The sequence below is a fragment of the Xyrauchen texanus genome, chromosome 47 (genome assembly GCF_025860055.1).
Source record: "Xyrauchen texanus isolate HMW12.3.18 chromosome 47, RBS_HiC_50CHRs, whole genome shotgun sequence".
NCBI classification, from domain to species: Eukaryota; Metazoa; Chordata; class Actinopteri; order Cypriniformes; family Catostomidae; genus Xyrauchen; species Xyrauchen texanus.
In genome coordinates, this window is record NC_068322.1 from 23,648,737 (window position 1) to 23,663,939 (window position 15,203).

At 37.2% G+C, this 15,203-nt stretch overlaps 1 protein-coding gene across 3 annotated transcripts in view; it reads left to right on the forward strand.

Annotated features, from left to right (window-relative positions):
- celsr1a (cadherin EGF LAG seven-pass G-type receptor 1a) overlaps positions 1-15,203 on the forward strand; it is a 130,471-nt gene that overhangs the window by 88,382 nt on the left and 26,886 nt on the right. For all 3 annotated transcript variants that reach the window (XM_052120504.1, XM_052120503.1, XM_052120505.1), the window contains 8 exons: positions 4,938-5,095; positions 6,404-6,567; positions 6,652-6,777; positions 12,185-12,357; positions 13,356-13,541; positions 13,624-13,737; positions 13,917-14,091; positions 14,810-14,951. In XM_052120504.1, coding sequence (XP_051976464.1) covers positions 4,938-5,095; positions 6,404-6,567; positions 6,652-6,777; positions 12,185-12,357; positions 13,356-13,541; positions 13,624-13,737; positions 13,917-14,091; positions 14,810-14,951 — 1,238 coding nt within the window. The remainder of the gene's footprint in view (positions 1-4,937; positions 5,096-6,403; positions 6,568-6,651; positions 6,778-12,184; positions 12,358-13,355; positions 13,542-13,623; positions 13,738-13,916; positions 14,092-14,809; positions 14,952-15,203) is intronic.

Consider the following 15,203-nt stretch of genomic DNA (forward strand, 5'->3'; position numbering starts at 1 on the left):
GTTAAATCAAACTTTCCAAAAATCACCACATTTCCCCAAAAAGCACTTGATGAAGCCTCTGGTCTACATTAAGAAAGCATGACAGTTTGTGTTTCACCTTCACGAAAACCGCAGAGGCGGTACCTGCCCAAACAGGACACTCGTTTTTTGTTCTGTCAGTGCCGTGTGGCATACGGCCAAAACCACCAGAGGCCTGGAACTACTCCTAACAAGTGCACCGCTAGTGTGGTTGCAACCTCACCGGAGTGATTTATAAACCTCTGCTGTTTTCACAAAGAATGAACACAGGAAAAGTCGATTAAGCCTTTCAAAGTGGGATTAGTTATATTTAAGCTAATAGGTTTTAGTCTTTCAACGTCATACGTCTGTTGAATTGTTACTGCTTTTATTATAGTTTTGCAAAGTAGTAACATTGTCAAAAAAACAGCTATGGAAGTGTAGCTTTAAAACTGTCTTTAGAGTGCTTCTAGGTAATGCTAACTTGTTTTGACACAGAACTCTTAGTTTAAGTCTGTTGGTCATTTTACACCATGCAGAAGAGCAAATGAAGTAATCTGACTCAAATTGCAGCCGACACCACAATGACTTAAAGCTCATCTTTAACTAAACCATAGGAAGTAAATTCAAAAGGGAGATCTCTTTAATATCTCAATTGATTCTCATAGAAAACAATCAGATCAAAGAGCAAATTGGACACTTTTTGCCAAAGAAAAGACCTAAGATCTAAATAATGTCTACAATTTAGAATAGTGTCTTAGATATCTGTGCTCACATTTGCTAAGACACCAGAATCTGCTATAAAACGTCAGTTATCTCAATATAAACTCATCCAAAACCAAATGATCTGAGCAATGTTATCCACATACTTTTATAGCTCTATATTCTTTCTTTATGTCAACAATTGCCTCATTGGTGTCTACTGTGTCTATTTTATTTCTCTCAATTCATTTTTGGAGAAACATCTGAAACAAAGTTGTTTCTTAAATAACTGAGACCTCCATAAAGTCTCCTAAGCTTTAAAAGAGCAACATCTGAGCGATAATATTTTCGAAAAAATACAAATTTATTAAATGTATTTGCTAAATGAGCACAAAATTTGTGATACAAATAATATCGCTATAGCAAGGCATAATAACAGGTAGTTAATTACAGATGTTTGAAATCCACAGAACTGCCAATATAATGTTACCTATTCGTTCTCATTCATCAAATCATGAACTGTGTCTCATCTCTGGTTCTTGTGATTTTTCGGATGGTGGCTTTGAGAAAAACAGTGCTTTACTGCTGTGTTTGGCATCTGGAGTGTTGTTATTCGACTGCTCTAATGAAAAGGCCAGATAAATGAGTTGGTGAAATCAAGCAGCGTGAAGCTCAGCTCTAAATCAAAGCCAGCAGGGAGAACAAACTTGACCCTGACTTTGTTAACCTTGTTGTACCGTACGGTACAAGGCACACAGTTATTACACTCTGACACAGTCAGGTGATCACTGTTGAACCTCACAAATCATAGTTGCAATGGCGTTTATGCCAAACAACAAGTGTATGTTACTGAATGGGCCTACTTTGTGGACTACGAGTGAATGTTGGTATAAATTGTAAAATAATGGTTTTATGAACAGCTTTTGTACAAATGTGTTCTGCCAAAATTTCATGAATGATGCCCAATGTGTACTAAAAAAATATTTTAATTCTCAATTTCAAACATGATCTTGCTGTAAGTGTTAACAACCATAGTAACACATTTGGTAAAACAGAAGGCCACATGATGACTTAAAGTTCATCAAAAGAGTCCTGAAGCAATGGATAATAAACACGTAAAGACACTGCACAGTGTTACCCACGCAAAGAGAAAACACCATCATGGTAACACACGTGACATTAAAGTAATGCAAGAAACATGAACTAAACAACATTAAATGTAACAAAACATGGACATCAAAAGTAAGAAGAAATCGAACTATTTAAATAAAATATAATCAAATAGAAACAGCCTTCTATTGATTGTCACTATAATTTTAAATATAGGTTACCATTAAAGTAAATTTAAAGTTAAAAGAATGTATGTGTACATATACTGTGTGTGTGTGTGTGTGTGTGTGTGTGTGTGTGTGTGTATATATATATATATATATATATATATATATGTATATATACATATATACTGTATACACACACACACACACACATATATATATAGTGTACACAGTACACCATATACACAGTATATGGTAAGATAACTGATTAACCAATTACCTTTTTTTTTACTGTTGTATTTTTTTGTATTCTTTTCCCCATATAGTTAAAAAAAGATTTTGCAATGTGGGTATTAAATGCAAAATAATGCTTGTTATAAAATAATGCTCATTTTGCCAGATTTACTGTTAACATTTTTTATAGTACAACAAAGTGAAAAAGATTTATAATTTTATATCTTCTTTTGATTTCAAATATATAAAAATAACTATCAAATGTAATTATAAATCCTAAATATAAATGTAAATCTGAAATCTAAATAGAAATGATAAATAAATGTTAACTTCACAAGTAATATAAGGTAATATCATTTTTTAAAGAAAAAGTCATTAAAAAGGAGCAGTTATAAATGCATATTTTTAGAGCTACACTTGATTCTATATGTTAAAAAAAATAACTATTATATTTAATACCTATGAAATATTAATAACTATTAAATCTAAATCCTAAACTTAAATATTTTGAGATATGGGTCAAATTTATAGAGATGGCAAAAAAATGATTTTAGATTTATTATTATTTTCTAAAATATTTATTAAACCATAAAAGTATCCATAAAACTGCACTTTTGTTTGTAAAATTATTATTTTGAACAATCTGTCAAATGTGGGCAGTTTTTTTGTAACATGCTTTATTTTACATTTACACATACACGTGGGACATCTTTGCATGTTAAGAGCTGGCAACATGAATGAGTAGTGGTGCACACCAAGTTTCAAAAAATGCATAACAGTTAGTATATTAAAGTGATTCCAGACTGATTATGGGCCATATTTATATTTTCAAAGCACCCTGCATGAACAGAGATATCCATCTGAATAATATCTGACGCCCTCATATCCTGTTCAAATTAATAAAGCATAATATACCTAAAGAGTGTGTTCCTGCCTGCCTGGCTTCACTGTTCAAGGACAGGCTCCTATTTTAAGATCTTTGACACTGTTTTTGTCTGCTCCGGTCCCCAGATGGTGTTTGTCTCTGTGACCACGCCCTGTTGCTTTCAGAACACCCAATGTATCTGCACTTACACTTCCATGAGAAACGGATCAAATATGCTCACGACCACGACCAGTAAGAAAACTATAAAAGAAGCGAGATTTGATTTTGTCAAAACAAAGTCTAAGTGGAGGTCTTTAAGTGGTTTAGGCTGAATTAATTGCAGAAGCAGAATGTTTGAGGAATATCAATACAGTAATACCTTGCAAGCACTGTAAAAATAGATCTAAATTGTGCAGTGTTTAGACAGCAGGTAATGGAAACTCTAAATGTGTTTGGTACTGTAGAAATGAGTCACTTCTGTAGGAGTGGCGGTGGTAGTTTAGATAACACGGCTTGCTAGTGGAAAGTGAACTCACTCACGTGTCACTCTCTCTGTCTTTTCAACCTTTTCTCTCGGTGTCACTCGCTTACCATACACATTAAACGCAATCAGACAGGTGGCCCACATCTGCCCTGAGCCAGGTGTGTAGAGCAAACACTGGGCGCATAGATATCTCCTGTAAACAGCTCTGATCTGTGTATGGATGCATGCATGGCTGCACACACTTCTGTAAACATTCTCTATGAATCATCTTTACATTAGGAAAATATGTCCTTAAGTATTAAAGGGTGATATCTTTTAAAAGCCTCAAAAGATTTCTGCTTCTCAGATTTATTTTTCCATCAATGAACAATTAATTTTTATAGCATTTATTTATCTTGGTTAATGTTATTTAATCAGAATTATATTGTTAATTGTTACTTCATGTTTGTACATATTGTATTCATTTATGTTAATATATGCAATGTTTAATGCACATGTAAATGTATTATTATATGTACAATTTAAGATTAAAGGGATAGTTCACCCAAAAATGAAAATGTTCTTATCATTTACTCACCTCATGCCATCCCAGATGTGTATGACTTTCTTTCCTCTGCAGAACCAAACCAATATTTTTTGAAGAATGTCTCAGCTATGTAGGTCCATTCAGTGTAAGTGAATGGTGACCAGAACTCTGAAGGTCCAAAAAGCTAATAAAGGCAGCATAAATATTTAACCATGTCCAATGGTTTAAACCATTTCTTCTGAAGTGATATGATAGTTGTAAATGAGAAACAGATAAATATTTAAGTCCTTTTTTACTATAAATCTCCACCTTTGACCAGCCCTGACCAGTAGGTAGTGATATTCACAAAGAAAGTGAAAGTAAAAGTGGAGATTTGTTGTAAAAAAAAATAATAATATTCAACTTAAATATTGATCTGTTTCTTAATCCACACCTGTCATATTGCTTCTGAAGAGATGGATTTAACCACTAGAGTCGTATAGATTATTTTATTCTGCCTTTATGTCCTTTTTGGACTTTCAGAGTTCTGGTCACCATTTGGTTGCATTAAATGGACCTACAGAGCTTAGATAGTCTTCTAAAAATCTTTGTTTGTTTTCAGCAGAAGAAAGAAAGTGTGATACATCTGGGGACTATGGTGAATTGTCCCTTTAATCAAGATTACTAAATGCTGTTAAAGTATTGTTCATTATTCATTCATGTTAATAAATACAGGTAGGTAACTAATGTTAACGAATACAACCTTATTGTAAAGTGTTTTTTAAAATGTTTTTAATTTTTATTTTTATTTTTTAAATGAGCCTTGACTTACTGTGACTTGATTTCTGACTGCATTGCGATTTCTTGTCTTTGCAGCCTAAGATCAGCCATTTAGGATTGCCTCATGGACCGTCGGGTGAGAAAGTGGCGGTAGTTGCCGTGGACGACTGTGACATCGCCATGGCTGTGCGTTTCGGCAGTCAGATTGGCAACTACACATGCGCCGCCCAGGGCACTCAGACCGGACAGAAAAAGTGAGTTTATCGCCTCCGCCAACTCTCTCTCTCTCTAAGCCACTCAGTAACTCAGCATTATCTTGGCAATTGCTTTTTGGTAATTACTCATAATTACTGTCACGCCTAGAACAGTCACATCCAAAAATCCTATTTTTTTGGAGAGAGATCTTCCCATGCTTCCCATACCGATTGGGGCGGCAAATGCAGCGTTGTGTTGTTGCGTGCTTGAACTCAGCCAGGCAATAAAAACTTCAAAGAAAGAACAACAAATAAATGCAAAGGTTTAACTCGTCGCTCCAGTTTGGTAAGCACCGAACTGTTTTATACCGCATGGCAACATTCCACTACCTAAGGCTCTTTTGCCTTGGACACCATGATTGACAGGACAGTTAGATGGGGTCACGCCCCCCTTAACCTGTCTGACTTCTCTTGAGGTCTTTTAAGATTCTGTGCTTTAAAAAAATGTTTGCCTAAAATAAATAATTTGTCATTATTTGCTATTTACTGTCATCTAAACACATAGGATGTTTTTCTTTTATCTGGGGAACACAAAAGGAGAATTAAAAAAAAATATTTTCGCAGCTCTTTTCCATAAAATTACATCTGTCAGTAAAGGAAAGAGTGAGTAAATATAACAGAATTTTCATTTTAGCTTGAACTATTCCTTTAAATCTACTGGTAGAATATAGGGAAAGTGAGATTATGGAAATTCTTGGCATTGCAGACAGGCTGAATCATATTGCATTGTGGTACTATTTACCACAGTGTCCTACTCCGCACCCATAAATGTGTATCAGATAACAGGTAAGTCATGTAAAGCTTGGCTTGATTGATGATGTGAAATATATGCACATTATTTAGCAATCTGTGAGTCAGATAAATGTTGTGGTGATTTCTAATTTACACTTCAGACCTTCAGACATGAACAGAATTTACAGTATATAAGCCTACATTGTTGATCGTTAGATCATTGTTAATATGTCACCATTAAATCACTAGCCATGTAGCGATGCCCTTTTGGCGATTGCTACCGAGAAGGACCCCACACCCCGCACATTCAACCTCGCCATGGGTCCCGCCCTTTGCTTGGGACTGATTGCAGTTACTATCTAGAAACAACTGTGAGTGTTAGGGGTTAGGGTTGTAAAATTGGGCATTATGAACATTTAAATATGAGAGCATGGCGTCTGAATGTGAGGGGAGGGCCCTCCTTCATCGTGGACAAGAGACATCCTTGTTTAGGAAAAGAGCTATTGTTTGAATTCACTTGTAGGAGAGGTCCAACTTGTAATGGACCATTTCAGAGTTGTCTTGTCTCTCTTCCAGGTCTTTGGATCTCACTGGACCTCTTCTACTTGGTGGGGTGCCCAACCTCCCGGAGGATTTCCCAGTACGGAACCGAGACTTTGTGGGTTGCATGAGAAACCTGACGATTGACAGCAAACCCATTGACATGGCCAGCTACATCGCCAACAATGGCACCACAGAAGGTCTCACATTAAATCTGCAACTGTAGGGTTATGCATTACAAACGTTCATTAAAACTAATAATGGTATATTTACTGTCCTGTCAGGCTGTCCTGCGAAGAAGAATTTCTGCTATGAGGGCTTGTGTCAACACGGCAGTCAGTGTGAAAATAAATGGAACACCTACTTCTGTGACTGTCCTGAAGGCAGAGGTGGCAAGAACTGTGATCAGGGTAGGTGTTTGGTACAATGTAATTGTGGACACGTGTTGCACATGTGTATGTACTTTTCTCACACGAGAGTGACTGTTATTTTGAAGTAGCTGTTGATTGCTAATGGACTTCAAGAAAGTAGGCATTGGTGTTTATGTGATGGCATTTCCTTGAAGGAAAATGTCTCAGTTGATAAGCATTACTTTACGCTCCTGTACTGCCCAAAAGAATATAAATCTTACGGATACACACTTCACAAACTCTTTGGTCTTTTAGAGTAGAAATAAGTTGCCAATGCATTTTCCATTATGACTCTACCCTGTGCCAACAAAATCACAACTATGGTCTTGTTGTCGTGCCTAATGCGGGGTGATCAAGAGACAGACACAATGTGTGGTGTCAAGCCTCGGAGAGGTATTCATTAAAATTATAAAAAACATGAAATGTTTATAAATGGAGAAAATAATGTCCATGGGGGCATCCTCGTGGGGCTTCGTTGAGAGTGTCCAAGGAATGGTCCAGGCTTGAGCAGGGTCCGACGGCCACGCACGCTCCCCTCCTGTGTCCGTGGCGTGGTGGTGTCCTAAGCGGCCTGTCTTCCCAGGTCCAAGGCAGGTGAGAAGGGAACACGGCCCGGCCTCTAGCCCATCGCCCACAACACGTGCTGTCCTCGCCGGCGACATGGGAAGGTCCGAGCAGCGGTTCCTGCGACGCATCTGACTCGGCCGAACCCTCCCTTTTCTGCGAGGATGCCAGTGTGCACACATAGAGAATAGAAGCCAGCTTTCCAAGAAGAAGCACGCTCTGCGTTTATTGGCACTGGTGATTAGGCTAAACACACAGTCAGGTGTGCCTCATTACCCCCCTTCCCAAAAGAGGCTTTTTAACTATGTGCCTCTTCTCTCTCCTGCCCACTCATGTCGTGAGCCTGGCTGAAGGATGGCCCTCAGAGGCGGGGGGGTGATGATTAGGAGAGGGAGGTGTGGGTCATTCTCCACATGCCTTACTGGGTCAAACCAAATAACAAAGCGTAATTTAAGGTCAGAATTATATGAAAGATAAACCCTTTGATAATTAGACCTTGAATTGTTTTGCAAATATAATGAGCTGCCTTGTGGTCTACTTTCTTTATAGACAGCTACCTTCTAAGGCATTATTCTAACTGAAAGGGAACGTCTTAAGTGACTGATTTGAAAGCTTTTTGGAAAGCTTTACATGGGCAACAACTCCACACACCACACAAACCCTCATATGAAGTGCACAGGAGAATTGATATAGATTGATTTTGTTGTTAGCATGTTGTTAAGCTAATGGCTATTTCATCTAATATGCGTAAAAATACATAGCACTAGAAAATTTGGATTGAATACAGGAGTGTCAATTTAGTCAATTTAATTGGACATTTTGATCAATTTTCAGCAAAACTTGATACTTCAGTAAGGATAAAAGTACATAACACACACTGATATTGTTTGAAATAGTCCCAAAAAAATCCAACCATTTTATTGCTGTATTTACTGGAATATTCTGCCTTAGATTTTGACCTAAATGAAGTATCGTAACTGTAAAAATATATAGCGTGCACAAAATGGGTAGAATAGTCAAATTAAGTAAATTGAATTGAATTGAACTGTATTTAAAGATATTTTTCAGCACTGAACAAAATATATTTTAGTCAATATTTCTTTGGGGTGATGTTAGCATGTTGCTAAGCTAAAAAAATGATACTTTAATAAGCATAAAATGCAAAACAGTAAATACATAACATAATATTGGTTGAAATAGTTCATTTCTATTATCCTGAACTATTTTTATCAATTCTTTTCTGTATTGAATGGAATATTCTACCTTCAATTTTGGCACAAATGAAGTGTCTTTCTTGAAAGAAGGGTTGCCAACTTTTCACCAAGCGAATATGGGAGCTTCAGCATTTTATTGCTTCAAAATGCTGTAAAGGTCCCCCTCAAGCATTTTAATGTCCGACCAGTTTCAACTAAAATATGGAACAGTTGGCAGCACTAATTTTAAGGCAGTATAGTTTTGTCACCTACTTTTTCGAAAAGCCTTCACGTCAGCTGTGCTCCTACAATGCCTTACAATTCTGTCTAGGTAGGCAGCTCTTTAGATTTTAGATTTTGTTAATTTAAAATGTTTTATTTCTTGGATAGGAATTACAGTTCCAAAATTTGCACACATTTGCAGGTGGTACAAAACCTTCTGTTCTCACCTTATATATGATGGATTTGAGAAGTCTTGCAGTCTGGAAAAACACATTTCATCAACATTTACAGGACAATAAATTCACCACAATTTGCCATCTTTGGCAGTCTATAATACTTCATACACAAGACTCAAGATTATGTCTACTGTGATTAATTTGATGGATGTGTGCAAGTGTGGGTGTGTTTGCATGTGTTGAAACAACCCAAATGATAGTGTACCTGACATACCCAATAGCTGTTTTCGCAGTTTGGACATCATGCACAGCTTGGGGCACCCACACGAGAGGGGATAGCGTGAATCATGCTTCAGGTCTCTTCCAGGCCTGTTTGGGCAGAGCTCTGCTTTCAAGCATTAATGTTCAAGTCATGCCATCATCAACCCTCCTCCAATGTAATAATATTCTGCCATAGAAGCGTGGCTGCCAGTAAAAGGTGTTATTATTGATGCTGATGAGATGGATTCCTGAAGTCACCCTGTCTTTGTGGTTTGTTTTCATCATAGGATAGCTCTGTTTTTGTGGTGGTGGTTTGTTCCCAGAGGGAGTGAATTTAAATGTTGTCTGTCAGAATTTGTAATGCTCAAGTTTATTATGTGTCTTTGAATATCCGAAATGTTGACATTTGGTCTGAGATTTATGGATCGGGTCCAACTTGCAAACTAAGAATATGCTTGAGTTTTTGCTGACTTTGTGAACACCCCTTTAACCCAAAGAATATGGATGAAACACTGCAAAAATTCCTCTCTGGGACTCCAGTTGTTTGCCTCTCTCCCAGAAAAGCATCTTCTATTTCTAAATCTAGAGTAGTTTCTTTAATAACGCTCTATGTGCTGTTGCTGCTGCTGCTGTGATGGTGGTCTCAAGTGAGGTATTACATGTACAAATCTTTATTGTACTTGCAGGGCCACAGCTGGATCTGTGGAGTGTGTTTGTATAAGGATTAGCTCCTACACTCTCTTCCTGTCTTTGATCAACTCTCTTACCTGAACACCCCTCAAGTCCTCACTTGACTCTGTGTGACTGCACTCTTGCACTCCTGGGTTTCCATATGATCACACTTCTGCTATGTGATCTGACTGCACACAAATCAAACAAGAGAAGGGAGTATAGAGCTGAAAAGGCCCAGTTTTCTCAAGGATTCTTCACTCCTTTAAACTGCAGGTTTATTTTAGATCTAATTACATGATTGTCAAGATACTGAACATGAAACTTTTTTTGTGATTTCCAGGTCTGGAAAGTCGTGAAAATTTATAAAATCTTAAGTCATGGAAATTTCAGTACAATTAATCTATATTGTGAATATTGATTATTCATTTAGTTTACTTTGGCTTTTTTGGCAGTTTTATTTTAGAACAATATATAGAGGACAGTAAATGATGGGAAGCAAAGGGGGAAATGGAACTGAAAATGCACACTAATACATTTTAGTTTGAAAACCCATTCGCTGTTTGCGCCTCTCATCACCACGTGAACAGCGTGTGAATTAAAAAATACGCTTTCCATTACTGCATAATTATGTAAAAACGATTATGTTAAGAAATGGATTAGACCCCACAAGAAACCACATCAGACAACTGCAGACACCATTATACCGCTTTAGATACCATTAGTCCTCAATAGACAGCCAAGAAAACACACCACACCACTTTAGACCCCAATAGATAACATCATACCCCATTAGACCTCATAAGACTCCAATAAATCACTTCAGACCACACCAGACCTCATTAGACCCCCAAGAAACCACATTAAACCACTTCTGACCTCATTAGACACCAATAAACCACATCAGACCATATTAGACCTTCATAAACCCATTTCAGAGCACCTTAGACCACTTCAGATGCCAGTAGACCACGTTAGATCCTATTTGACCTTATTAGACCCCCAATAACCCACATCAAACCACTTCAGACCCAATTAGACCTCATTAAACAGCCAAGTTATCACTTTCTAGAGACCACACCAGACCACTTCAGATCCCAATAGATGACATCATACCTCATAAGACTCCAATAAATCACTTCAGACCACACCAGACCTCATTAGACCCCCAAGAAACCACATTAAACCACTTCAGACTCCATTAGACCCCATGAAACCACATAAGAGCACTTCAGACCACATCAGACCTCCACAAAACCATTTTAGAGCACATTAGACCACTTCAGATGCCATTAGACCATGTTAGATCCTGTTAGACCTCATTAGACCCCCAAGAAACCACATTAAACCACTTCAGACCCCATCAGACCTCATTAGACCACAAGAAACCACATCAGACCTCCACAAAGCCATTTCAGCGCATATTAGACCACTGCAGATGCCATTAGACCACATTAGTTCCTATTAGAACTCATTAGACCCCCAAGAACCCACATCAGACCACTTCAGACCCCATTAGACCTCATTAGACCCCAAAAACCCACATCAGACCACTTCAGACCACATTATATCTCATTAGACTACCAAGAAACAACATCAGAGATCAGACCACTTCAGATCCAATTAGTTCACATTACACCTCCATTAGACCACCAAGGAATCACTTCAGACCACTTCAGATTCCAATAGACCACTTCAGATCCCATTAGACCTCACCAGACACCCTTGAGACCACATCAAACCAGTTCAGACCCCATTAGACACTTTTAGACCCAAAGAAACCACATCAGACTGCTTAAGACCCCATTAGACCTCCTCAGATCTTATTAGACCTCATTAGACAGCCAAGAAAGCACATCAGACACCATTAGACTACATCGGACCACAATATACCCCATTAGACCTCATCAGACTTCAAAGAAATCACTTCAGACCACATCAGACCATTTAAGACCCCATTAGACCTCATTAGACCCACAAGAATCCACATCAGACCGTTTAAGACCACATTAGACCTCATTAGACCCCCAAGAAACCACATCAGACCACTTCAGATCCTCATTAGTTTGGATGTGACCTCACGTTATTCGCATGAGCACCACAGCTAAATATTTCAAGACATGTGCGCCAACAAGCAGAAACGTCTATATATCCGCCTATATTTATTTTATATTTATATATATATAAAAAAGTGAATTTTGCCAACTTGTAGTACATACACATATAGACTCCAATGCAATTCCAATTTGGATATCATGGGGTCTTTAATGTTTTTTTTTTTTTAATGCAGCCAGTTGTAATGCATTTCTTTCTTTCTTACAGTCATGCCTTCACCGCAGCACTTTGACGGTCAGGCCATGGTGTCATGGAATGAGCCTGATATCACCATCGCTGTACCCTGGTACATAGGGCTGATGTTCCGCACCAGAGAGACCACTAGAACATCAATGCTGATGCAGATCAATGCTGGTGGCGCCTCGCAAATTAACCTTCTGGTGAGAATGCACATGTCAAATTGCAAGTATAATATGAGGTTGTGCTTGTTTGAAATATCTTTTCAGTCAGTATTAACTGAAGAAATAATTCAAACAACAAGCAATTCAAAAGTGTTATGTTGGTCACTTGGTTTCCATTCCTACGGTAGTGTTGTATAGCTCCGCCCACAGTGAAATCCCCAAAATCTCACTCCATATAATTGTTTATTAATCATAAAATATGATTGGCTGTGATTTATTTTCTTTTAGCTTTCAGCAAGGAAAGAAACAATTCTTGACTCCCAAAAGTTGTCTTTTCGCACAATAATTAAATCATTTTTTATTTGTATTTTTGTCTTGTTTTTCAGTAAAATAAGAGAAGTTTATTTAATTTTTATTACATTTACAAAACTGTATAAGATTATAATATAATAATTTAGTGAGGATTAGCTTAAATATAAACCTTACTAAAAAAAAACTTAATTCAATATATACTTGCTAAAAACATGTCTTAAAATACAGAATTTTACATAATGACATAATTTTGCTTTACAAATATGTAAAGTTTGCTATATTAATATACAGTATTTAACCCTTAGAGACCCAGCATTGCAAAATTGCAACGTTTGTTTACAGAAATTAAACAATACCTGTTTTTATAAATAAATAAAAAATGAAATAAAAAGTACACATAACAGTCGTTGTCACTCTGAACTGTATCAAAACAAAGTTTTGGTTGGGGGAAAAACTGCATATTGAATGTCACAGCTTGCTAAATTCACACAACAGTCTCCTCAAAGCAAACCAAGCTTTAAAAACCAAGATATTCCCATAGATTGACATTGTTTCCTGAAGTCAAAACAAAATATACTTCTAAAAATTTTTATAATATTCCTAAAAAAACATGTTCAAGGAGGGAAAAAGAAAATATATTATTAATCTATATGCTTAGGTCTCTGGGGGATAAATTCATTCCAATGACTAGTTTAGTTTTAAAACCTTTCCAAACTTTCTCTAAGTTGAGGGACAAGTATGTGCGGTTTGAAGTTCTTCTGGGAGAGCAGAGGGTGGCCATGCTGGATTTCCCAGAGGTTCGAGTGAATGATGGGGAATGGCACCACCTTCTTGTGGAGCTGAGGAGCAGCAAAGATGGCACAGACACCAAGTACATGGCACAGGTGTTCTTGGACTACGACATGTTCATGGTGAGTTTGGTGGTACACTGTCTTAATATATCAAACCAGTCCTGAAGAGGTCTGTGTGCTCAATCCCTGCATGCTCTTACAGAAGTCAGCCGAGATTGGGAATGAACTGCCTGGACTCAAGCTGAGGAGTCTGTTTGTCGGTGGACTTCAGGGATGGAGTAACAGTGTTCAGCAGGGCTTTAAGGGATGCATGCAGGTAAGACCTGGAGAAAGGAAATTTAATCATGACTTGAGTTCAGTGCTTTTTGTGGTATTAATCATGTGGCTATAGAAACATGTGTAAAGTGAACCAACTTCTCTTCAAACAGATGTTTCGAACTTGCATAACAAAACACAGATTTGTTCACAAATGTTGTGTGTGTGTGTATGTCACAGGGTGTGAGGATGGGCGAGACCGCCACCAACATGGCAAACATTAACATGCAGCAGGCGCTAAAGATCCACATAGAGGAGGGCTGTGATCTGTCTGACCCTTGTGACTCCAACATCTGCCCTGAGAACAGCGAGTGCACAGACGACTGGAGCGCGCACACCTGCACCTGTGACCCCGGTACTCACACCTGCAGTACATTTACAGTCTTTATTCAGATGCATTTCATTTGTTTCATTCTCTTTGGTTTGTTTCTTTGTCTGTTTTTCTTTTGTTTAATCTTTCATTGTTGTTCTTTGTTCCTTTTTTGTTTTGTCATTTTGTTATTTTGTTTATTAATTCTTTTGTTCTCTTTAGGTTGTTTATTTTTCTGTTCTTTCTTTCGTTTGATATTTTTTTCATTGTTCTTTCTTGTTTTCGTTATTTAGTTTGTTTGTCTTTCTTTTGTTTGTTTGTTTTATTCATTCTTTCTTTTGTTTTCTTTCATTTTTTTTTTTTGTCCGTTATTTATTTTGTTTGGTCATTATTTCATCTTAGTTCTTAGTTTTTTATTGTTTTTTGTTTGTTAATTCTTTCATTCTTTTGTTCATTGTTTTTGCTTGTTTCTTCATTTGGTCTATCTATCTTTTTATGTCTTCATTTGTTCCAACTTTGTTTCTTTGTTTTTCATTTGTTTTGTTTTTCTTTTGTTCATTCTTTTGTTTGTTCTTTGTTTCTTTGTCTGTTCTTTCTTTCGCTTGGTCTTTTTATCTATTTCTCTTTGTTTTTCTTTTTTCTTTTGTTTTTCCATTCTTTTTCTTTTCAGTTTTTTCTTTTGTTTATTATTTGTTCATTTGTTTCCATTTCTTTAATATGTTTTTTCAGTTGCTCATTTGTTTGTTCTTTCTGTCATTCGCAGGTTTCTTTGGGAAAGAATGTGTAGATGCGTGTCATCTAAACCCGTGTGAGCATTTGTCCACATGTGTTCGTAAGCCGAGTTCTTCTCACGGTTACACCTGTGAGTGCAGTCAGGACTACTATGGACAGTACTGCGAGAACAAGTAAGTCACTGACATACTGCTAAAAAGACCAGCATTACAGTAAATGTTTTGATGCTTGTGGAGGCTGATTGACATAGTATGTTCTTTTTTTATTTTTATTTATTTTCTCCCCTTTTCTCCCCAATTTGGAATGCCCAATTCCCAATGTGCTCTAAGTCATCTTGGTGGTGTAGTGACTCATCTCAATCCATTTGGCGGAGGACAAATCTCAGTTGCCTTCGCATCTGAGACCATCAATCCGTGCATCTTATT